This window comes from Trichechus manatus, unplaced genomic scaffold (genome assembly GCF_000243295.1).
Source record: "Trichechus manatus latirostris isolate Lorelei unplaced genomic scaffold, TriManLat1.0 scaffold00143, whole genome shotgun sequence".
Taxonomy (NCBI): domain Eukaryota; kingdom Metazoa; phylum Chordata; class Mammalia; order Sirenia; family Trichechidae; genus Trichechus; species Trichechus manatus.
In genome coordinates, this window is record NW_004444079.1 from 6,893,732 (window position 1) to 6,920,165 (window position 26,434).

General features: G+C 39.3%; 1 protein-coding gene across 2 annotated transcripts in view; it reads left to right on the plus strand.

Moving 5' to 3' along the window:
- CADM1 (cell adhesion molecule 1) overlaps nucleotides 1-26,434 on the plus strand; it is a 386,692-nt gene that overhangs the window by 339,082 nt on the left and 21,176 nt on the right. The window contains exons 7-8 of one of the 2 annotated variants that reach the window (XM_004385690.3): nucleotides 2,130-2,302; nucleotides 7,309-7,389. In XM_004385690.3, the coding sequence (XP_004385747.1) occupies nucleotides 2,130-2,302; nucleotides 7,309-7,389 (254 nt within the window). The remainder of the gene's footprint in view (nucleotides 1-2,129; nucleotides 2,303-7,308; nucleotides 7,390-26,434) is intronic. The other variant, XM_012558183.1, reaches the window with a different exon arrangement.

The window sequence follows — 26,434 nt, forward strand, 5'->3', positions numbered from 1 at the left end:
AAGCTTCCCCGAAATCTTTGGGAAGCGTCGTCTCCATTACAACCTGTGACAGAGACCAGCAAGCCAGAAAGGAGCCTGGCTGCTGGCACCTCTCTCTCCTGACTTCCAACCCTCCCTATTTTTGTGCTTCCTGCTCCATGAGCTAGTATTTACTTCTCTCTGTACTAACCATTTGGATTTTTCAAGATGACCTTGAGGAGGTGGTCTTGGTCCTGTTCTGATTTTCCTCTAGTGTTCCGAGGTTTTTTGGTTTGGAAAGCGTCAAGCCTCCGCGGAGCTGTCTTTTTCTCTTTAGAGCCCTGCAAACGATTCAGATCTTTCTTTTTGTAAACTGTTTGAATTATATCCTGATTAGCAGCTTACCTTCCCTCCAAAACAATCCAATGGACAGAGGGAAAAAAAATTCTCAGAGGCTTCTTGCCATTTGCAATAACTGTATTCAGCCGCATTAACCACATTTACACTATATGGCTTTCTAACCTATATTTTGTTTCTTCATTTTTTTTCACCTGAAGAAGGTACTGTGTTCAATTGAATGTGCCATGGGGATAGTAAATTACATGTTTCCTTCAGGACATTTATGCCAGAGAGGGTATTTGTTTGTTCCTCTCAGATAGGGCTGGGTATATGGTTGTATGAGCAAGCATGCTTTATAGTCTACCGCTATCCCTCCTAGCATATTACCTATTTATTTTCTCAAGAAATTGCATACAATAAAAATGGTAATTTAACTTGCCATTAAATGTTGTGAATATTCTCAGCACCTACCCCCACTGATTGTTTCAGCTGTCAAGCAGCAGGACATTAGATCTGATTGCCAGGCAGACCCATTTGCCATTGCCTGCAAGGAGGACATATGCAGTACTAATTTTTAAATAATTTACTGGGTTGTGATCGCAAACCCATGTGTAATTAAAGAAAAATTGTAACTTCACATCCCATTTGAAAATCAGAATGCTACTTGACAGGGCAGACTTGAGTATCTGTTCATCGTTAAGCAAGGGTCTTTTGTCATGTCACTGCTCCTAGAGGGAGCAATGGGGACTAAAGGGAAGTTACTCCTGTACCCGAATCTGTGCCACTCTTCCTTTCAAAGGAAAGTTTTCAGGCACAATCCTGGATGAGGCCTCCATCTCATACATAGGACGTTGAAGGAGCCACCTTGAAGAACGGACGTTTTAAATTCAGTGCATTTGAAAGCCATTTTGCATGTGCACATTTTTGGCTCTGGAGCATCCTGTGAAATTTACTTTTCCTAGTGGATACAAGTGCAGTACTGTACATCACTAAATCAAACTTGTCTCTGAGGAGCAAGTCCCTAGGACCTAAGGAGTCCAGGTGGAGATGCATTAATTTGAGAGCCTCTTCCTCAAGCTGTGCAAACTTCTGTGCAGCTGCACACACAAGGGGAAAAGGCACACTAACAGATGGGCCTTGGAGATCCCGTGAAGAAAGTACAGATAGACAAGGTGGCCAGAGCATCAGAATGTGGCAGGTGTCTTGGGTTGGGGAAGGCAGGTTATAGGTAGTGCTAAAAGAGAGAGGAAGTGATTATGTCTTTCCAGAACCAGAGGGGGTTTTCCAAACAGCAGAGACCAAAAGCAAGACCTATTCAGAAGTAAAATGCCATTCATTTTTGTGGAAGTCTAAATCCATTTAAATATTACAAATGGCTTCTAAGCAAGTGTCTTGATGTGTTAGTAACCAACAGATTAATGCATGTATCATTAGCCAAGAACTCAATTTTTTCCCCCCAATTAATGAGATGATTAACAATGGGTGAGCTCTGTCCTGTCTGAATTGGTGTGAAACCACACAGCAGGGCATTAAAAATAGGAGCATTGGTTTATTTGCTGATTCATTTAAGATGAATTGGAAACAATAAGACTTCTGCTTATGGTCTCTTAAAAGTTTTTCAACACCTGATAATGTTTTTTAAAAAAATCATATGCCAAGCAGATTTTTGGAGACATCAAGGGTTTAATTCTGTGAACTTAAAATATCTCCAGTAGGTTTTCTTTAATTGTATCACCCTGCATGCAGTTCATTTAATGGGTAGGTGAGAAGTTTGATGCAGACCTTAGTGGGCAATGATAATGAAACTTGCCTTTCTTCCCCTTCCTCTGCAGGCCTATGATGATATCTTGGGTGAGAGTCGATGATGAAATGCCTCAACACGCCGTATTGTCTGGGCCCAACCTGTTCATCAATAACCTAAACAAAACAGATAATGGTACATACCGCTGTGAAGCTTCAAACATAGTGGGGTCAGCTCATTCGGATTATATGCTGTATGTATACGGTACGTGAGAAGATAAAAAGTCTCCTGCTAGACTCATTTACATGTACCTGCCGCTGGTGATTCACTCCCAGGGCTTTTGGTCAAATGGAAACCCAAAAACCAGTTGGTTTCCTTCAAAAACTAAAAGAAACCTGACCTCAGGTGAACCCCAGTGTTTCAGTATAGGAGAACAGTGACTTTTCTCCTCTCCTGCTAATCCTGGGGGTTTCCCACTAGATCACAGTCTCTTCCACTAGATCACAGTCTCTGGTCCCGCTGAGTAGGAAAGCTGTGTCCTTAGGCACAAGCAAGGAGACGATGTTAGAAGTAATGACTGAAAAAAATTCATCCTTACCAATTAATGGCTTTTCAGCTCAGAAAGTTTATTCTCAGTGGGATTTTCCTATCATATCTGGGCTAGCCTTTTCTCTTGCTTTGATGAACAGAACTATCCCATTTTCAGCATGAAGATATTAGATTGCAGACAATGTTGTAAGCCAGTAAATAGTTAGAAAAATACTAAGTCCTTGTAGCTACACAAACCACCTGTAGCTACTGCTTTGGACACAAATGCTTTTCTTTCTTGTTTTTAATTTGTCTGGAGATGATGGCCAGGAAAACCCTACTGGGCGGTTCTACTCTGTAACAAATGGGGTCGCCATGAGTCGGAATCGACTGAATGGCAATGAGTTTGGGTTTTTTTTGTTTGTTTGTTTCTTTGTTTTGGTTTTCTTAATCAACATATTTTTTACAGTGTTATTAAAGCATGTTATCCTGGATTTCATTCTCTAGTCAACAAATATTTATTGAGTATCTACTATGTGTCAGGCATTTTAAACTTTTTCCCCATTTATATCTTGTCAATTTTGTATGTGGTGAATATTCTTTATTTAGTTGAGGAGTGTACTGCCTCTCTAGTCTTATGATGACAAATTGAGTCTCTTCTGTCCATTTGAAGCCTCCTGATTAGTTTATACCAAAAAAATAGTTGTGAACTTTCATAACACAGAATGAGAAACCATAAACATCAAAATTTCAATGTGTTGTAAATATTTGAGTAGATGTGTGTGTTGGAGGGGATTCTTTCTTCATGTTAACAGCATAAATAATCCAAGTATAAGTGTCATATTTTTACACAAATAACGTGCACCTTCCATGTTTGTTTGCCAGCCGTGCCCTCCCCCTGTGCTATGCTAATTTTTTTTTTACAGCAACATGTTAAAAAAAATGGCATAGTTGCAATTACAAAAATACCTCACGGGAAGAGGGTGTGATTGGCAAACAAATATAGAAGGTGCACATTATTTGCATAAAAGTATGGTATATGTGAATGTACACACACACACACACACAAATATATATATGAAATATTTACACCATAATGTTTTAGAACCATGACCACTTTCCTTATGAAGAAAATAGGAGTGGCAGTCTTTTTAATCAAATAGAAACGTATTTTGCACCATATCTACATGGTGTTAAAATACAATCCTCAGTCTACACCTGACGTTTTTATCTTCCTTAGCATAATGCAGAATGAAAGGATCATGTCTAATCATCTTATTTGTAAACTTCTGAGATGTTTTCTTTACACGCTGCCCATGTTGTCCATGAACACAGATAATAGCATTAATTCTCCTCAGAAGCTAAGGAAATCACAGTGAAGGGAATGACCTCAAGAAGGTGCAGCTTTTCTGTGCAGGTGAGAGAGATGTCGCTTGACCCATTTTTGGTTGGCCATACACAATCAGAGTCATCTGTCCCTCAACTGTTCACGGTCAGCTGACGTAAGGGAGACAGAGACTAAGTGCCTCCCTTTTGTTTCTACCCGTGTTCTCTTCACATCGGGTTTGACCTTCTGATTTTGGGGGTGCCCTACCCTGCTGTTGCCCAGGTTTGCAGACGTTCAGTCCAGCTTTCCATACAAACTCCAGATGTTAAAAAGCAGTGACAAATTTCCACCAGTCGATTATTGAATCAACTTGATTCCTTGAATCAAGGAATCATGAGTTATCTGAAGAAACCATTTGGATTTATTGCACCTACTGCTCCTACATCTCAAGATGAGAAACATCTTGTGGATTTGATGGGCAGATATATTTGAATAATTTTGGATAATAGCTTCTAGCTAGCATTTGTCAAGTGCTCACTTCATTCCAAGCCCTCTGGTAAATATTTTACATACACAATCTCATCTAATCTCCACAATAACACCATGAGGAAAACATTATTATCATCCCATTTCACAGATGATAAAATGTACCCAGGTTCACAGAGTTACTAATTATGTGACAGAGCCATGATACTTTCTGACTCCAAAGTCGACAGTGGAGGCATATGCCATTCTTTGTAATTCCTCTTATTCTCATTGCTTTCCAATAGAACAATTCCCTCCAGTATAAGATTATCTTTTTAAAATTATCTCTCTGCACCAGAGTTCATCTTTTAATAGCCAAGAAACACAGGGAACCACCTGTTCAGGCAAGCACATCTATGTACACATATCTCCCCAACCCAAGATGATACACCAACCCTTTTCTAGGGATTTGGTAAATCTACAATATACCAACTACTTCCCTTAATCTGTGCTAATAACCATACTGGAGTGACAAGTTAGAATATGAACCTGAGATATTGCTAGTCTATTAATAAAATATTCTACAATTTGGGAAGGTAGTGAGTAGGCTTTCTTTTCAATGCTGATCTATTGTACTACTACAGTAGTTTTTGAAAGTACTTTATGAACTAAAAGAGTTACCATGCCTCTCAAGTGTGTAATTCTCTGGAAGTAATTTATATACATAGGTAATCTAGCTGGTTAGTGCTTGAACCCTGATTAGTTTTGTTCTTTTAGCCTCTGTGTGTCAAACAGCTCATTAGCTCCAACTCCACATTTTCTTAAATATTGGCCTCACATTGCTCTGATTGCCAGAAATGATCTAAGCATGGAGGTTACACCTGTTCATAGAATCTAATTCATTCAGGTCTCCAGAGCCAGATGTGAAGGGCAACAGTTACCCTAGCCTAGTAGTGATGAAAATAATTGCAAGTGTGTGTTTTTCACCAAATGAGAGGTACCAGTGACCTTTCTCTGAAGTATACGCCATCAGTCTGGTCCACGCCTAGGTTCTTAATCATATTTTCAAATCACCTTCAGGTCCACTTATTGTATTATGGACACTACCCACTTCGTGCCAATACTTTTAGAGTTAAGTGCAGATAGCATTCTAGTGTATCAGGGAAAGAAAGTCCCCCAGGTACAAGCCATCCTTTTTGGTGGTAAATATTATCATTGAACCACAACAGAAAAACCCCATTACATGTTCCCACGCTAGGCAGCAGGCCCCTCACTGGATGCAGTTTATGGTGTACTAGAGTGAGTAGGGTGTCTTCAAAACTTGACTCAGGCACCAATTGGCCTTGTTCATCCCTGTCTGCACCTCCACCTACAGCGAGGTCTGGGTGCATCCCAACGATTTGTCAGGTCACAAAATGCTTTCTCACCTATGGCCTCTGTAAAAAGTGTCCAGGGAGCAAGACTAAAAATACTGCCTGAAACAGAGTATTTCTTATCCCGTTCATGTGGCTATTTTTAAAAAGTAGTTTAAAATCACTGATTGGATCATTTCTACTTCTTGGAGGAGTAGATTTTTTTTTTAATGGAATCATTTTTGGATTCGTGTGAGGCTGTTTTAAACAATAATTTAAACTGCTTGTGTCCCCAGTTTGAATAACAAAGGCCCTCCACAAAACAGAGAATGTTGTGGCTAATCCTTGGCTGTCGCATTTGTACAGGTGTTTGTGAGGGATATTAAAACCCTGAATTATTGATCTATAGTAGAAATCATTGTCAACAGACCTCGCAGCCAATCACCAAGGTAATGTTTTTCATAAACTTTCAGGAACTTGTACCAAACCCAATAAAGGTGCAATATATAATTAAAGTTTTGATGTATTAATTAGACAATCTGAGAGCGCACTTGGAGATAAAAGGACACCAGATGTGTCAGGGAGAAAAAGTTGACGTGCTTTAGATAAAATTTAAAATCAAAAGCCTTCAAATCGTCTTATGCTCTGTTACAGCAGAATGATTGCTTAGTTCAAAGTCTTGCCGACAATTTTACACATTCAGTTTGATCATTTAGGCTTAGAATTTTTTTTTTTCTCTTTCATATTTGCCCTTCCTTATCCCCAAATAATTTTTAGATGATAGACGAATATACACTGTATCAAATGTCTGAGTGCGGATTCCCTCTGGTGTCCGACTTGAGGGTTGAGTCCCACTTATTTTTACTTCTCTTGTTTACAAAATGGAAACTATTCTTTCAGCTTTATCATTGCAGTCTGCTGAGGTCTAGCTTTTAACATAAGCAAAGGCAACTTATTAATATTTATAAGTCATAAAATTTATTGACTTACAAAACAAAATCTCAGTAAAATCTCACATGCCTGGAACTTGATATTTAGTGGTGACATTCTCTCTTCTTTGTATTTATTACTAGTATAGAAGTAGTTTTACTTCCTGCTGGGATGTATTGATGGAGAATAATGAAGTTAACAGTCAGAGCCAGTGAGCAGGGGCGCGGGCATCCTTGGCTGATACGAGCCCTTTAAATAGAGTAGCACCGTCTTCCCATCCTTTCTCCTGTCTGTGAGAGCATAAAATGAAATGACAACCCTTGTGCCCTCTCGGTGCTGAGTTGGTTTAACCTCACCTTTGAAATCTGGGGGGTCATACGTTTTGATTTTTCCTCCCCTCTCTACTTCACATCTCCTCATCCCTGGTTCACTTCGTTAATAAAAAATCTCTTTTCTTCTTTTCTTAGCTCTTCCAACTAAGACGTTGGGATATAATTACAAGACATAAATCTTTGGAGAGAAAAAAAAACAACAACAACAAACGTTTGGTTTTAAAGGGGGATGTCATCAAACAAGCATCTCAGTGTCCTCATACCTTTGTTTTGTCATTACTGATCATTGTTGTGTTCAGCATTGTGGGTTTGATTTTCCTTTTTTTTTTTATCCAGATCCCCCCACAACTATCCCTCCTCCCACAACAACCACCACCACCACCACCACCACCACCACCATCCTTACCATCATCGCAGGTATGGTACCTTCATTACCATTGAAAATGTCCTGAATGTATATTGTCTTTCTGGTATGTATAAAAAGAAGTCTACGATTTTCCCTTTCAATCCTCGGAATTTAATTATTCCCTTGTTTTGGAACTTTAAAGGCATTAGATGCTATGTTCTTAAATTGAATCTTAAGGATGCCAGAAAATCTTTAACACCCAAGCATTTAATAGGTATTTTGTAGCTTATACACAAGATAAGTCCTTTCTAAAGCATCCCTATCCAAAGCCAAATGCTAGGGAAAGTGGCAATGTGCCAGTAGCTTATGCTTAGCCACATTTGATGAAATGGGTAAGTATTGTGGCTTTGGATCTTTTCCTCAGTTTAACTTCATCTTGGTTCATATGAAGAAAAATGCACACTCTTTAACATGCCCGTTTGGGCCATGTTACACAATGCATAGTCGTCCTTCCTGCTCTGTGTAGCCCGGGTAGTCACAAGAGATCAGAGTGGAGTTGCTGTCTTCTCCATGGTGAGCACTCGGGAGCCCCTCGCTGCCCTCAGTGAAACGTTTCAGGGGTGGAAGAGGCAGCCTCAGTGGTTGTTAACTCTGTGGCTTTATCTCTTTGGACCATCTGAAACTCTTATTCAAGACGAGTTTCACTCTCTCTTACTTCTAAATATCACTGAGGGAGGTGGTATGCCATCCATCCCTTCCCCGGTATCCAGTGGCTCTCTCAGTGCCTGATGTTCTGGGAGCCTCAGAGTTTCTTGTGCTGCTGAGGCAGGAAAACTTATGGCTGTGCCATGTCAACCCGACGTGAAGAATTTCCTGAGGTAAGACTTTCCCCAACCACGTTTACAGGTACCTGCGTGTAAAAGTAACTATTCTATGAGGAGAAAAAAAGTCTCTGTTTAAAAGGTAACATTTCCACTTCATTCTGTTATCGAACGAGACTGCACAGTCTCTCTGAACCAAGGCCCTTGTATACAGTCTGCTCACTGGCCTTCTCGACAATCTTACTCATCACTCTTCATTTGTAACCTCTCTTTACCACCCCAGATGTGGCAGCTGTCTTTCACATTGGCTTTCTGGAGACATTTCCCATTTTCACAGGCATCAGTGAGATAGAGCTGACAAAGATACAAAGTGTTCAATGGAAGAGGAGTTCTCATCATTTTATGAGATACAAGACTATATTGTTTAATCTCAGCTTTCTTCACTTTCCTAACCATTATAGTGGAACGAAGAGAATCCTTAAGTAAGCCACTTATGAGGATTTTTCTAAATGTTGGGTACAAAACCGTCAGTGCCTACACTTACTTTAAAATCTTCTCAAAATCCATCGGTTGGTTTTCGTGTCTCTCGCACTCTAAACTCAGCTCACCCAGTCTGCTCCCTGTGTTCTCGTCTGTGCGTGTTTCCGTTTTAGTTCTTTGTTAGTTCCTTCTGCTGCTTAAGTAAACTCGGTTTGTTAGCACAATGAATAGATTCACCCCATTTCCTGTGTCATTAATAAGCATCGCAAAGATGCTCCATCTTAACTCCCGACATCCAGAGCAAACATGCTATCAGTTCTTCATACTAAGAACTAGGATTTTTGTTTTTCTTTTTTTTCCTAGCCACTTCTTATCTCTTATCCAAGTTGTAAACTGAATTAAGCCCATGCTGTTGTTACCAGGTTTTCATAAAGTTTCTGTGAAAAGCCCTTTGGATGTTGGTGTAAACTACGTCACCTAATTCTCCCATTACCCTGCATACAGTAACCCATTAAGGAAACCCCGCCAGCAATCTGTTTTGTCTTTGCAGAAGTCACCAGAGTAGGAGCCAGCCTTTATCACCTCTCATTTTAGAAGGTTCCGTCTAGGTAGCTAGCCAGGTTTACATTTTAAGGCCATGGAGGTCTTATTCAATCAGCGTACAAACACCACATTTCTCTTTAATATGGAACAACACTTTTCATTTGTGGCTGGGCTCTCACTAACTTAGACTTTTTTTTTAAAAAAAAAAAAAACCTTTCTTAACACTCCCTGAACTCCTCGCCTCTCACAATCAATCTCAGCAACTCGGCCGAGTCCCTTCACTTCCAGCTCTTAATCCTTCACTCCAGACTAAAGCTAATCTTACGTCCTCAAACAGCTACAACTCACTGTTATCACAGCTCCTGACTGCAGAGACTCCACTTATGAGGAAATTTTAAAAAAACAAACATTGCTATATTTTGGCCTACATCAAAGGTGCCTTCAATAGGAACTTGTCTTTGCCCCTCTCTCTCTCTCACTCTGTCTCTCACTCTGTCTCTCTCTCTCTCTTTCTCTGTCTCTCTGCCACTGGCCTCTCAACTCACGGTAATGTAAGACGATCTCATAGACGCACTTTAGCCTCTTGATGTTAGCAGTTGATTCCTCACTACACACACGACACATTTGTGGTAATGAATGCCCAGATTCTCCCTGGCACACCCAAGAGTAGTTAAACTAAAATTGCTATTAAAACAACTTTGTAGAATCCATTGCCTTAATGGATGTGATCTTTTAGGCTTACTGTGTCTTAACAAGCAGTCTTATATACATATTTATCTTGCTCAGAAAGTACACTTGTGGAATTTAACATTTGTTCCTCTCTTCAAACAGATTCAAGATTATAGAGCTGAATGGTTCTGTGCCCCGTTTCTAAAGGTCCCCTACAGTTAGATTCGTACCTAAAAAATCTTCCAGACTGAATCTTGACAAATGGGTAGCTAAATTAATTTCCATTTCTCGTCTCTTTGCACTGTTTGATACATTGCAGCCACCATTAGCCTTAAAAGCTTCATCAGCCAAATCCAGTGACAGTAACGTAAAGCCCAAGCTTAAAAAAAAAAGGCCACAGCCATCTATTTCTTTTCTCCCAGTCAGAGGCAATAACTGAAACCCATTCCCCAGGTCAGAGTTTCATTACAAGAAAAACATACAAATGCAATAGAAAAATATTTTTAAACTCGAAAGGTCATAGATGATTTCTGATTTCTCTGAAAGGAAGTGTTCCAGTGTTATCTTTTATCTTCCATAACCAAGATAATCAAATTGTTTCCCTTGTTAGGGAGGCAGATAGTCATTCTGTTCGGAGTCACCTGACTTCTTCAGAACATGATAAAGCTTCATTCTGGAGACCCTTGAAAGAGAAGAATTGGAAGCCCAGTCTGACTCTACTTTGCCTACCCAGGATCATAGGCGCCATGGGTGCAAGGGACAGAGTGCCCTCTGCTGCCTGTCAGCCCTGCCTCGTGACTTACAGGTGAAGGGACACATCTATGGGTAGGGAGGAATTTTTGCAGGATCTAAACCTACTGAACGGAATATTTGATATGAATTTGTCCTATGAACAGTGATAGTAAACTATGAAACCATTCATATCATTAGAATCTCTTTGTAAATAAAACAATTTGGGGGATAGAATTGGGATGGGAGCCATTTAGAACTTCACTGTGATTTGCCATAAGATTCCCTGGTGTCTTTGTTATCTCTTATGTCCATAGATATCTTGACCATATATTTGTTTCAACTATTGCTATTGGCATGTCCCCACCTCTTCCGTTTTTTGTTTGTTTTAAATCACGTCAATCTGTCCGTGTGGTTTCATTCGTGAAGATATATGCTGTAATATGGAAGAGAAGACTGCATAATTTAAAGTGCCCCGGGGTCCTCTATTAAAACACAGAGACAGCCATGTATTACCCTGGGTGTGAGTCCTTTATGTAGATTCCTCTCAGAAACTAGCAGAGAGAAAAGCCCACTGCCACACTGGGGTTTTTGTTGTTGTTTTGTTTTAAGTGTTCTTTGAAATTAGTTGACTTTGTGTGTTAAGTATATATAAAATTGCCTATTTCTCTGTTTGGCAACAGTTTTTGCCCCTATCTGCCAATTGGATCAAGCTTTTTCCTGTAACCATCTTAAGAAAATACTTTGTGTTTCCCTCCCTAATTAATGTGGGTATTGTATTGCACCTGCCTAGTTGCATCTGAGGAGCCCCGGTGCTCAGCTGCTAAGCAAAAGGTTGGCAGTTCGAACTCACCATCCTCTCTGCAGGAAAAAGATATGGCAGTCTGCTTCCGTAAAGATTACAGCCTTGGAAACCCTATAGGGTAGTTCTACTCTGTCCCGTAGGGTTGCTTTGAGTCGGAATCGACTCGACGGCAACAGGGGTTGCATCTGAATTAGATGCTTGACGAGAAGAGGCCCACGAAAGGACTCAGCTCTAGGTTTTAAACACTGTTAGCAGCAGCTTACATATAAAATTCAGGCTGGGAGGAGTTCAACCTGCAGGTCACACTGTGCATGTGACTGCCATAAATTAAAAACCTAAAACCACCTTGGAATGAGAAATGAATAAGCTATAGGGCCAAATTCTGGAACACATTGAAAAATCCTTTCATAAGAATGAAGTAGGTCATTTCTACAAGAGCTTTTCCCTTTTTCTAAAGCACGTATCTAATTAAATATTTTGTATTGTTTCTTGGAAAAGAAAACAGCAAGCTTTTTCTTCTTGATGTCTAGGCATTCAGAACCCAACATACCTTAGAGGAAGTGAGTCCCACCCCCAGGCTCACGTTAGCATTTTGGCTTTCATAGTCTAATATCATAAGCTTTTTTGTGTAATGTGGTTTAGATCACATAAATAAAGAAGGCTGGTACAGCTCTCATCCTTCAGTGAGGTTTGTAAAATATGTCAAAGCTGGGAAACTCAACACCATAGCACATTTTCGGTTTCTTAGATAAAAAGCAAAGAAGCGCACCTGTGTTTAACACTAAATCTGTGCCATGACCATCCAGATTGTAACAGAGAGCTTTGCTCCACAAAGCGTTGTCTGTTCTCCAGGGTCATAGCTTAATGATTCCTACTCTGTGCTACTGATATTTACATGGTGCAAAGAGGTATAGGCTTATCTACTTTGAGGCATCAGTTCAACATATATTAACCAAAACCAAATCTGTTGCCATTGAGTCGATTCTGACTCGTAGCAACCCTATAGGACAGAGTAGAACTTGGCTATAGGGTTTCCAAGGAGCAGCTTGTGGATTTGAACTGCCGACCTTTGGGTTAGCAGCCGAGCTCTTAACCACTGCGCCACCAGGGCTCTTCAGCATATACTGTCGTGGTGTTGTTGTGTGCCGTCAAGTCGATTCCAACTCATAGCAACCCTATTGGACAGAGTAGAACTGCCCCCATAGGCTTTCCAAGGAGCAGCTGGTGAATTCGAACTGCCAACCTTTTGGTTAGCAGCCATAGCACTTAACCACTATGCCACCAGGGCTCCCAACATATCTGAAGCACCCATAATATGTACAGCACTATGCCCATGCATATGGAGACAAAACGCTCCTTGAACCCCTTAAAAGATGGTTGGAGAAGTAAGTTATACACAGTGGAATTCTGTAGGAGGTACTGTGCAGTTGGGGGTAACTCAGTGGCATAGGCAGAAGGTGGCATAGAAGGTTGATGACAGCATCATAGGAAAGGTGGAATTTGTTCTGTGCCATCAAAGAATGAGTAGAATTTGGCTAAGAGAGGGTGACATTTTGGAAACCAAGCATGAAGGTCCAACTTTATTTCAAGCATCTATCTTCCGTGTATACGTATCTTGTGTGTATTTATGTTCTGGGCATGTATTAAGCCATTGTTGCTAGAAAATACACATCTTTTCTCCTAGAATTTTTACTAAATTGCTCTAGCATTTTTATGGAGTTGACATCTATTCCATTACGACTATTTTTCATTCATCATTTACTGACTACTTATCACGTGCTCACTGGTATGCCAGTGTCCCTGGTGACAAGAATATTATTAGGGCACAGGTAAATCCTCATGAGCCACCTTTTCACATTTTTGCCCCACAAGGTACATGTCTTTTTTTTTTCATACTGTACATGTGACTGTCTACATTTTTATTTTGCCCATGATTGCAAACAAGTTACAAATACCATCATAGCCAGCCAGTTTTTTGACCATATTGATACATGGGGGGAGGGGAGAAATCAGAATACTTCAGTGATTAACATCACCTGATTCTGTTTTTTTTTTTTTTAAAGGAACAAGAAATAGGAAATGAGTGAGATTTTTTTCTAATGCTTCTATCATAATTTTCATCATTTTATGTTCCTTGTTTAAAAATAATCCAGGCAATAAAGACAAGTTTCCCTACTAACAATCTGTTAATAATGCAAATAAATAATGTCGTGAATACATGTTTCTCAGGACTGGAAAGTAATACACGGAGCTATTTTCATTCTTGGTGTAGGCGACATAAAGGACTTGGCACAAAGGCCCCTCTCCCTCCGGTACCTAACACCAGATGAATATCAGCTACGAATTCTAGGGCCTCTTGCCTCTCTCCACCACCACCCTCCTGGCAACAGCCTCATCTTTTCTTCCCTTGCTTGTGCCTTCCCCTTTTCTGTCCCTTCTTCCACCTAGCACTCACACGCAAAACGATACAGGAATTGTTTTCCTTTTTAAAACGAAACCACCATACAGATTCCTATTATTTGGCAGAACATCTGGTTTGCAAATGAAAAGATCTCAGGGGTACAGCAGCACTAGTGAACAATTCTGAAGACGTTTTTAACAAAACTTGAAATTGCTTTAAAAGCAACAAAAACTCCCCTTCCTGCTGTTCTGTGGCACGCAGTCTCTCCACTCAGAGGGGAGATGGCATTAAAAAGTAAGAGAGCCTTATGACTCTCCTGTTTGGGCCTTTTAGCTTCAGTTTTTTTCCTATCCACTTCTCCCATCTTTAAGACATGGGAGCTTAATTAAAGCATAACATGGATGAGAAGAAAATTAACCAGGAAACTAGCAGAAAGTAATTTCAAAGCCTAGTCTTCTGGCTATTCTTATTGCTTTCAATAGATTTCAAATAAGTCAAAAAGAAGAAAAAAAAAAAACCTGATACTTAATATATATCAGCCCGCACAGCACAGCTATGAAAATAAAATTGTCAGGAATTCCATGCCTGCCCTAGTGTCTAGATTTAAGGCAGCTACGTAACACAAACTGAAGGAGAATTCAATTAAGAAAACCCATTGGGTCCTTATTGACTTTAGTTAAGAAAATAAATGGGGGAAAAGTGTATTAAAATGTCTGGACTGCTTAGTATGCTTTCATTTAAGCTTATGACAATCAAAATGGGAGAATTTAAATTCTTTACAGTTAAGCTCTGCTTTTGAGCAGATTGGGTTCTCTGGGTTATTATGCTCGGCATTTTTTAATGCACACCCTACTCACACAACACCCCAGAATGTAGTCTTATAATGAATCTATGCATTGTGAAGCAGGAGCACCACAGATCAATTGGGGAAGAAAAAGTATTTAAGGTTGTGAATTTAATTTTGTTCTAGGATTTTCATTTTCATTTATGGCACCCGTTGTATTTGAGACCATGGACTAATTTATGGATTAGTTTTAAACCCCCAGTCTGTCACACTCAATGAACAATTCTAAATTGGAGAGAATCCATATGAAAGGATTAGAATGTGCCACAGTGGAGCTTACACATGATTGTTTCAACTAAATATTGCCCAGCTGCCTCTCATGCAGTAATATTTTTTTTTTCCTTTTTTTGTTTTTGCTACTTGGTTAAATGGCTAGTGTCTCTTAATCTCACACATTGTCAGAGCTTTTTCATTTTATAAATATACTGCACCGTGAAATATATATAACGTTTAATTTATTCAAGATAGGTCCCCATAAACCACTGGTCTGGCCGGGTGACTAAGAAGAGAAGTCAATATTAAGTGAAGTGTGCATCTTTCAAATAGCAATGCAGTGCCCTTCCTTGTATCCCTTGTTTGATTGTACTCATAAAACAGCTAGAGAGGGACTATTAAGACCGTACACACTTACTGGGTTTGAAAGAACATGGGATTGTTTATTTGTTGACCGTATAAAACAAATGTACAATAAATTTGCCCTCTTTGTAATTAAAATTGAAATAGAGACAATAGCTCAGCAAAGCCTTTTTAATTCCATAACCTACCACCACCACTAAGTCCATTTCAACTTTCTGTGACCTATTTTTCTCATCGGCATAGCTCAAAGATTGCTTTTTAAAAGCAGCAACAAAATGAGCTTGAAAAAAGCCTTTGTTAGGGCAATTAGACACTCTCATTTTTCAAGCTAATTACAGCATTTATAACTTATATTGGAGATTTGCTATTTGCCTTTTGCCTATACACTTAGAGCGTTACCAAATGATACAATGACCCCACAAGTTGATTCACAGGGGTGGGCTTGTAAATTTATCCAGTCCTATGATTAAGACACCCTAATAAATCCCACTTCACAGAGCCACACTCACTCCAGAGCCAGGGTGTCTCTGGTTTCTGCATGAAGTCATAATGCAATTAGGAAGGAGAGTTAGAGTCTGTCATAGTGCTCTCCTGTGGAGCGCACAAAGTCACTTCTAAAGAATTTTTTTTTAATTCCTTACTTGAAATAGCCTCTATTCAGATAGCATACCAGATGCTCTTAGAGAAGTGGAGTCTGTGACTCCCCAGATACAGCCTCGATCTGGTTCCAAACTTTGTCGCCAGCCTGTGTTTCTGCTCAGTCTTCTACTCCATTGCTGATCCTGGTTTTGCCGTTGCCAGCTGCGGGGACTGTGCAGTTTTCCCTGAACATGTGTTTGCTTTTAACTGTTTTAGAACATGTTTTCCCTTCTCAGCATCCCTTTTTCCCTCCCTTTTGGGTTCAATTGATGGATTTCCCATCCCAGAGTGGGGAAGCAAGCTGCATTGTGAACTTTCCTTCATTTAGTTTCTAGTCCCTATCTAGGAGCTCACTTCTAGCTTCACTTGGTTTAATTTTATCATAAAGCTGACATAATGTTGTATTGTAGGAAGACAGTAAATTGGGGTCATTGGTTAATGCTGAGATATTATTTTTGAGTATGGTAATCCTTTAGTTTTACTCCACCTTCCTTTCTTGCATTTTACATTAATTATTTACATGGTTGAAATAAAGCATATTAGACGAGCTGCTACAAAAATAATAAGCCAATGTGTTCATTGCTTTCTTTGTTAAGTTTTGGAAAGGAGCCAGTGTCTATCCATAAAATGTATTAACATGCATATAAATGCTCCATACAGATGTGCATTTGATTTTGCCCCCAAATTTAAAGCACCTCAAACTAACGCTGAACTTGGATGTTTCAATTAAGGAGATATATCATCTGTGTCACGTAAATCTGGGTGTAGAGTGTGTTTCAACTGTACAATTTTCTGTATTGCTTTTACTGCTATTTTATGCACACAGACTTGACTTGTAAGTATTGTGTTCTTATGCAGTGTATGTTATGTTTTTCTTTCCTTCATCAATTTTTCAGAAACTCAGCAGTAACTTATTCTAAGCTCCAGTAGCCCCTCAGACTTCTGGTTAATTCTGGCTCCTTAGGAGGGCTCTAATTTTAAATGGTCTAAGGTCCTGAGGAAAGCATGCTAACTGAGGGGCAACACCGGTGTGAATTCATGTGTCATGTTTATAAATCAGAAGAACTGGGCTCATTTGATTTTAAAAAAAAGTTGTTTGGCATTACAGTGCATTTAAACATTGCCTGTGTCAAGTGTGAAGGGTCCATTGGCGTCTCCAGAACTCATGAAAATAACTACCAGCTAAATAGCTGCATTATTTGAAGAAAAAAAAAAAAAGGCAGGTAACTACCTGCAGTTTTAACCCAGAATCCCACTTCAGTCACTAGCTTCTGACTAGAGATGACTCGCTTCCAGGCTCAGTAGCACCTTTCTCTTCTGGCTCAAAGTTGACCAGAGGAAGGAAATATACTTGAGAGGCGAAGAACTGAAAATGAAAGCATTGCCAGATGGGTTGACGTTGGAATGAAGTTGGCCAGAAGAGTGGTGTTAAAATGACTATGGAAAAAAGAATGTCATCGTGCATTTTGTTAGATATTTATCCCACTTCCCCTCTAGCCAAAAATAGAGAATTCCTTGACTTGCTTGCCTGAGCCTCTTGAGGGATTTCCTGTGAAGTGGAGCCAGTACACAGGCCTGCTTTAGAAGCCTGGCAGAAGAGGGAGAGAGCTTGAACGGCATCAGAAATAGAAGAGAGAGACAAACCACATTTTCTTCCACAGCGAGCACATATAGTAATGGGGGAAAAAAAACCCACTATATCCTATTGCAGCTCTAGAAGGCAGGACTCCTGGATGCTCACGACAGTGAATATGGTACCGAATTGGGCGCAAAGGGATGGCTGGATAGTTGAATTTTTGGAATGTCACATGATTATAAGTGGCATTCAGCAGATTGTGTGGACTTGAGTGTTTTCATGATGGCTTCAGCTCTTAGACTATAACATATTAAGAGCTTCAGAGTGAAGGATAGATTAGTGTGTGTGTGTGCGTGTGTGTGTGTGTGTGTGTGTGTGCGTGCAGAAACTAATTTGTGAAAACCTTGAACGTGTTTATTCCCCTGGCCTCCCAGTTAATTGAACTTTCCAGCTAAACTCTGCTGAAATAACACACTGGAGGGAAAAACTTGAACCCTTAGATTCGTCTACAGGCATCTGAGCACAAGCAGTAAAAAATCCTCCAAGAGTGATGGATTCAGTGGTGCCTAACTGGCAGTCAAGAAGCCCGAGTGCCCGGGTGGGTGGGGTTCAAACAAAGGCAATGTTTGAATGTATGAATCCATTGTTTAAGCAGCATTCCGACTGAGCTTTTCTGTCGCAGTCCTGAGCCTTGATGCGTTAAGAGCCATCTACCAGTCACTGAGTTTGCACTGGTGTTTCTCATCACTTTGCATGTTCCCCTGACTATTGACTAGCAAATATATGTGTCCTGACAAGACCCCCAGAACCAAAGAATTTACTGTTTTTCTCATTGGCTCGCAGCTTTGAGCTCAAGGCATGTCTTAAAACAGTGCAACTCACTTCAAATGCTTTTTGCTTTTCATTTATTATGGCTTGTCACGCGATGTTCTTTGAAAGCTTGCTCATATATTATCTGTTCCATTTTTTTCCATTTTCCCTTTTTTTGCATGCCGTTCCTCCTGTTTCTTCCCTTCCTCCAATCCTCTGTTCCCGTCTGTAGACACAACGGCGACGACAGAACCAGCAGTTCACGGTTGGTATCACATTACTGTTTATCTACTTTCTCAGTGCTGCTGAGAGGCAAGGCAAGCCTGGGAAAAAGAGAAATGTAGTCTTCAAGGGAAATCATGTTTCAAGTAGACTGATCTCATAAATATACTATAATTTTTAAGGCTGGAAAGAATGTCGAGTCTTGTCATTTATGTTGTGAGTTCAGTAGCCAGTTGCTGCTCTCTGAGACCAGGCCTTCTCCCCACTGGCTGGAATGGCATGAGTTCAAGTTGCACATGGTCGTCCTTATTTATATAACTCCACCAAATATCAAAATACATGCGCCCTCCAAAAAATAGTATTTGCCTCAAAACCGTAGAATAGGAATTAAATGCCCAGTTGCTTGCTTTCTTTATAGGTGATAGTCCCAGGTACACTTTGAAGAGGAGTCATTTGCTTTAGTTGTTAGTTGATATTGAAGGATAGCTCAGGGAGGAAGACACCTGTATAAATTCGTGAGGTGGTGATGACGAAGATCGTTGCTCTTCTTTAGAAAAGTCAAGATTTTAATTATATTTGTAATTGTATTTCCCCCCACAACCTCTTGCTCTTTTACTCTTAATCTCTATGTGTTCACATAAATTTATGCTAACATTTAGCAGGAAACATCTCCAAACTAAAAAAGATACCATATGTAAATGTTAACAGCATTAACTGGGACTCAAAAAGATCATTTGTGTGTGGGTGTCTTGTAGGCAAAATACTAAAAAGCTGGTTAAGACTTTAACCAAAAGGTGATAAAAACCGAGTGAGCAAAGCTCAGGAAGGAGCATCAGGAAATATGCTTGCCATTTCCTATCTCACCATTGACTTCCTAGATTGCAGTAAGTCTATTAACTTTTCTATGTCTCTCCAATCAGAAAATTAGGATCATGTTTCATCTGTATATTACTTTACTGCTTAGCTGGAATTTAACCCTGGCAATATTGTGCTTAGAGAAAGATACGTTAGTGAATAAATGAGCTTAATTTTCATAATTGAATCCATGGGAATTATTTTGTAAACGGCCTACTTAATTCACTTCGTCTATTGTGAGTTAAAATCTATTATTTAAATGACAAGAGGTGATCACCCAGCCCTATACTGTTAATTCGACTTTTAGAGAAGTGTCTCTCCCTAGCACATACTTTCTTAGACCCCTTAAATAGACCGACACTTTAGGGCTTACCAGTTGAAAATCTCTAAGCAAAACCTGGCCTGTGTGACCTGTCTCTGAAGGTCAGCAGGCATTGATGCTTGCCAGATCATCCCCATATTTGGACTTTCCAGTGAGGAATTTTGAGAATGCGAAGATAGGGAGCAATATTTCTCCCCCCAGCCCACTCCCATCTCCTCCTCCCCCTTTGCTGTCATTGGCACAAAGGGAAAAAGTACATAAACCATGTTAAAGGGCCAGGTACACTGACAATCATGAGAAATCAATTAGGTATAAAACTCACTTTCTAAGGTAATGCTCCATGGTGCTTGCTGCATCTCAGGCATTGCACTCCATTAAGCTTAGTTATTTGTAGATTTCATCATTAATTGAGCACTTCCTGGCTTTTATTGATTATTCTCAGAGCTTTAAGGTTATTTGAATATACTTCAAGAGATTCTGTTCTATTCTTTTTAAAATGCTTTTAAGTTCTGAGCTTCCTGTAATTAACTACAGGTCCACTGTAACCATAAGATTTCTGAATTCTATGAGATCTTTGAAGAAATATTGCTCATTCATCTCCTAAGACTCCAGAGTTCTGTTTTGCAGGTCCTTTCAGTAAAATTCATGTACTTATGTTACCCTAATGGATATAGGTCTTAAGAGTTGGATGGGGTATTTAAAGTAGGAAATTTGTCCTGTCTCGAAAAATGAGAAGTTAGCTTAGGAGCCAGTCCTAACTTTATGATACAATTGTTTTTATCATGTCTTTCTCTCTGGAGAGAGAAAGGGAAGGCGATCTCATTTTGTGGTATAATAAAGAAACACTTGGAATAAGACTTTTTAAAAGCATTCCTGTGGCAGGAAACAGATGCTGTGTACTGTGAGAAGCAACTGTCTTATTAATTTTGGGACAATGTTGAAGCCAATGATACCCTAGTAGGATTTTATTGACTGGTAGTGCTTGAGAAATGGATCAACATATATAACTTAGATGAATACATATATTTATATAAACACACGAATGTATATGCACACACACTGTACTTTAAATTGGACTTCTTAACAGCAGAGGTGGAGAGAATGGTGGACTCAGGTTGACCGCTGTATAATGCATTGATAAATACATTCTCTCACTTGTCCAAAATCCTCATAACGTCCTCCCAAAGGGGTCCTACCATTATTTTAAACAGCAGTTCTCTAGTCTATAGCAAAAACCTTTAATGAAATCCAAAGTAATATCTAGAATTTGTCTTGATGGGGGATAGGGGGAGTCTTCCAGGTCAATTGTCAGGTAGAAGGGTAATAGAATATGGTAGAAATTACAAAGCAGGTGGCTAGATTTCCAAAGAAATGAAGATATCCAGCTCATTTTTTCGAGTGAATTATGACTAGAAACTTCTTAGATTCATTTGAGAACGATCATGAGATGTTCATTATGGTGATCTGAACTTAGAAAAATGTTCAGTGAGTTGATGACTTCACAACTTAAATGACAAGACATATTAGGCCAGCCAGTTGTGACCATCTTACTGGTCTTAAAATTTTTCATGTTGGATTCCCTTTCATATTTCTATTTTATTAAAAAAGGAAAAGAAAAGAAGTAACTTAAAAATTTAAAAAAGTTTTCCCTTTGAAGACTCATTAAAATATTTTATTCAAGCTTGTGTTGCTAGAGTATGTATGAAGTATACCAGTTGTTTATGTATGTTGACCTTTCGTTCTTACCAATATCTGACTGGAATAAGCATGTATTGGAAGGTTAGAAGTGCATGGGCATGATTCAAAATCAAATGGATTTTCTCCAAAAAGAAACCAAACAACAATAAGCCACAATGTGTTTTTAAAGATCTAATCAAAAGTAAAGATAAATGTGAGTGTAGAATGGGATTTTTAGATTAGGGTGATACAAGTGATCTTCTTTGAATAAGTTTCTTGAGCATTTGTGTTTTTGGAGCTCATCCTTAAGGCCTGAACAGGAAGAATCCTGTGTTATGTGTGCATGTTGAGCAATGCAAAAAAACACTGCCAAATCCTGGTACCCCACGGCTGAAGTGGATGGCAGAAATGCATGAGTGACTTAAAGCACGGATGGTGTGGTTGTTATTATGATTATTGATGTATGGGTGCGTGTGATGGTTTCTGTTTGTTTAAATGTGGGCTCTTCTCTGTAAGTGTCTTGTGCCTTGTTCTTTTTCTGCTTTTCTGCCCTGTGTGTCCCCTCTCCCTTTCCCTCACCCTCCTCCCCTATGTGAGGGTTCGGGTGACCGCATGCCCATGGTCTGGAATAGTGCTTGTGCTTTTGCTGCACTGCAGTCAGCTGGCTTCCTCTGGGTTTGAGGTTCTCTCTCTCTGTCTCTCTCTGTGTCTCTCTCTCAACCCCTGCTATTTTATTCTTTTCAAGTCTCCCTGCCCTCTTGCTTTCCACCTCTTGATACATTAGAGGCTGATAATCTCATGAATTTTTATATCCCAAATCAGTTTTTAAATCATTTTTGATTCCGTCTGTAATGTGGTAAGACTCAAACCGGGAACCCTTCTGAAGAATCATTGTTCATTTTCAGTTTTGGTCTCACGACGTTTGGCCTGTGCGAGATTACGTGCTCATACCGCCCCTAGACCGCTGCCCTGAGGTAGCTGCCTTTCCCTGACTTATTTTATAAATAGTGCAAGCCATGACAGAATTCTAAAAACACAGGAGATTTTCTTGTCTTTATATTCAATTGTGGGGAAATTCTTAAGCCCATTTTATAGAAAAATAGCCAGCAGTGCGCATTATTACAACCGCTATGTCCACCTTCTGTGTATGTACCTCTCTGCACATCTCTCTGTATGAGTACATAACAATGGCATTCAAAGGCTGCCATGCAGTCAAGGGACTCTGCAGACATTGTATGTTCTACACCAGAACAAAGCTAAAGAGGTTTGCGAATGGCTGCAGGACTTCAAGATTGTGTTTCAGCCTTGATATGCAATTTGGAAACAATGTGCTACTGTTTAACGGTGTGAACCGAATTTCTGCTAATGGGAAGAAGGGAAAAACTCTACAAAAGCTGACAAAGCAGGAAGAACAGGATGACTGAGCTTTTAGATTAAAACTACCGGGGGCGTCTGAACTCTTATGGCTGGTGATGGAAGTAACAGTTTCCATAATATGGCCAAGTGATCAGATGTATACCACCTAGGTAAGAGAGAGAGACCACCGCCTACTTTGTTTTTCATAATGGGAATGGTATTAGGGCCGGTGGGCTAAGTTTGTTGTTTTTTTTTTTCCCCCCTAAAGGTTTTGATTACTCTCTTTTGAAATTTTCTTTTAAAAATGATAACTTGATTAACTGAATCCATCAGCATTTAAATTTTACTTGACCTTAATTTTACTTAACTATCTCTAGGATCTCTTATTGTTTGTAATTTTTTGAAGTTTTCTTTGCCCTGGTTTAAAATTGCCACATCATACCACTTCCAGAAGCCAGTAATTCCCATTGAAAAGAAGGAATGACAACTGTGGAGGGACTGTCTGGGAAGGCTGAGGGTATGTGACAGCACATTGTAGTACCACGAAGATGTGAAATGCATGTCTCAGCAGAAGGGACAATTATAGTACATATATTAAATTATCGCATTTGCACCTTAGGACTTTATTGTTTTAAAAATCCCACATGGATGAAAAGTAAACTTTCATTTGTTTAACAAAGTTTAAAGAAATTTGTTGAATAGATTTTAATTAGAAGTGAAGAGAAAGGGCTTTAGTGGATAATAGGAAAGTTTAAAGGGAAAAACCATGAAATAATTTCCCTCATTGTTAAATTGTGAAGTTTCCTTTTGAAGAATATTCTCTGCTTTGTGAAATGCATCTTTGTCTTTCTCTTTGAGAAAATGAGGGTGGTGTAATTTTTAACGTGAAAGAAAAATACCTAAGCCAGAGCAATTTTCGGAGGTAAATTTTGCTCGTTCTCACTTGCACACCCGGTGCTTCAGTAAACTCTTCCAAATTATATTTACTCAGAAATTATCAGACTGTGGCAAAGCACTATAGATTCATAAAATACAATAGTAGTGCAAAAACAAATTTAACGCCACTAACCTAAATGGCTTCCCACTTTAGAAACATAATCCAAGCAGTAGATTCCAGATGATTTGGTATATTTTAAACTTTATGCCATTAAAAGTGACAGTTTCCCCTTTAATGAGGTGTATATCAACTGACTGTTGCTTTTTAATGGGAAACTTTGCATATCATTTATATTTCATAAACATATTTGTCTTTATTTTTTTTAAAATTAGCTTTCTAATGCCCTCCCCAAGGAAAGAACCCTTCAACCTTAAAGCTGCCTGCTTGAAACATCCTTGTTTAGTATGGTTCAGCGGATGCCAAGCATGGATGTAGAATGCTTTGATATTCATTGAGCCACGAAGAAGTGAGAGATTAGCCTTCTGAGAACTGCAAATTCATAATTAACTACAGAGAAGTGCTTTATGTTACCCATTTATAACAATTATTCAAATAATTGTATTCATCAGTCTTTATACAATGGATAAAGCCAATTGGAAATAAGAACACTTTCAACCAATCAGACCTCAGGACAAATGGGTGTCATCCTTACCCAACTGGCTCTGTAATTTATTGCATTACTCACCATTCTCCCTTTAGGTGCATAAATTCATAGTTTGGGAACACTCGTGGGCTTGAAGTTCTCTCATTTTTAACTGGCACCTGCCCTTGAATATTGGCAACCAAGGATAGTGGTGGAAAGTTGTCTTCCCAAGAGTTGACTCAAATCCCTTTCACAGAAGCAACTCTAATTATCGGTATTGAGTTGTTTTCTTTATAAAGCACCTTACAAAATCCAAGTTTCTAGTGACCATTTGTACATGATCGTTTTGGTTCATTTTGTTGTTGTTGTTTTTAAATAGTGCACTCAGCTTGACATAACTTGTTGGCAGAGCATTTATTTTGGTTGCTTTTATGCTCTGGTTGGTAATTCATTGAGCATTAGTCCCAAATCATTAATTCAGCAAATACTTACTGGGGACATACTTTGTGCTTGACTATAGGAGAAAGGGAAGATGAAAAAATAAACAAAACATCCCCTCTTTTCAAAGACCTTGCCGTTAAATAGGTCCACAATTCTCTACAAAAGTGACAAATCCCATTAGAGAAGTATAGGCAAACGGTTGTGCAAATCAGAGGACCTGGGGCAATCAGGGCTTTGAGCAGGGTGGTAAAGCACAAGTAAAAAACCAAAAAAAAAAACAAACCCGTTGCCGTCGAGTCGATTCCGACTCATAGTGACCCTATAGGACAGAGTAGAACTGCCCCATAGGGTTTCCAAGCAGCGACTGGTGGATTTGAGCTGCTGACCTTTTGGTTAGCAGCCATAGCTCTTAACCACTACGCCACCAGTGTTTCCAAAGAACAAGTCCTCCTTGGTTGTCTAACATTTTGTGTTGTTTAACAAACTTTATTAAAGGATCGGCCTGCAAATAAAGCAGGAGGAAAGGGAAGTTGTCTACTAGCTGAGCCTCCCATTGTTTGTGTACTTCCCTCTTCACCTCTTTTAATTCAAATCAGAGCTAGCTGAGAACCATCACAGCAGGCCAGCATCGGTGGGGATGTGGATATAGGCATTGTAAGCACCCACTTGATTATCTCCTGACCTAACTGCTTTTTCAGCTTTGAGGGTTTTATTTTTCAGGACTACCATTGATTTATGAAATTCTCTTTTTCAAAAAATCATTTTGCGAATCAGATTTTCTGATGAAGGCATAACCTGCAATCTGCAGTTAACAGATGCTGTACCATTTTGAAATATGTAATCCAAGATCATCATAAATTGATAATGAGCTGTATTTGTCAGTATTGGCAAAGGATTTCAATACAGTAAAATGTGAAATAAAACATACATCAGTATGTTAACATCTAAATGCACTTGTATTAAAGAAATATGTCAGAGCATCGACAGCTAACAATCAGGCTTGATTTATTTTTTCTTTTTGCATGCTGTTATGAATGAGTGACTTTAAACATTCACCTTCATGTTTCATGTGCTTTGAACAGTGGAGACTGAGGAATCTTTCTGCCTTGATTGTTTATCAGTAATAAAATGAAATGATTGGAGAAATGTACTTGTGGATTAATACATTTAAGCTATCCAAAAAAGAGAGCGATAGCAAGAGATTTGGCTCGTGTTTTTTTTTTAAGAAACTCATCCTCAGTTCTTAAGTGTTTTGTTTATGTCCCTCGAGGAATGGAAAGAAAAATGATTTGTTTTTACTTGTAAGGCCTTACTCAGTTGCCCAATTCCGCAGAAGAACTGGACAGTGAGGACCTCTCAGGTAAGGGCTAGTCACTAGGTAAGACACTGCAGTGTCCAACCTGTGGGGGCTCTGTCCACTTCTACTCAGCGGCCGTTTGGTTTGCTGAGCAATCCATTAGTGAATGTGGATTTTAAGACTAAAGAAAAACACATTTTTTACTAACGTTCTTTCTTCCTCTCCACCACCCATCTTTCTTCCCGGTGGTAGTGGTATTTGTATTTCAGATTGTGGTTGATGCTATCAGTGCAGAGGAGGGCAAGTTATCTTTGGGGTTGGACTAAAGCCACTTTGTGTTCAGTGGCTTAAAATAATTTTTATGTCCTAAATCTATAATGATTCAGGATTGTTGTATTACAAAGCACTTGAAGGATGTTGGATTATGTGACGAGATTGTTAAAAAAAAAAAAAAAACCTGTCTACTTCTGTGGAATAGACTAGAAAAGCCATGTCAGAGTTATCTCAGAAGGTGGGGGTGGGGGTAGGGAGGA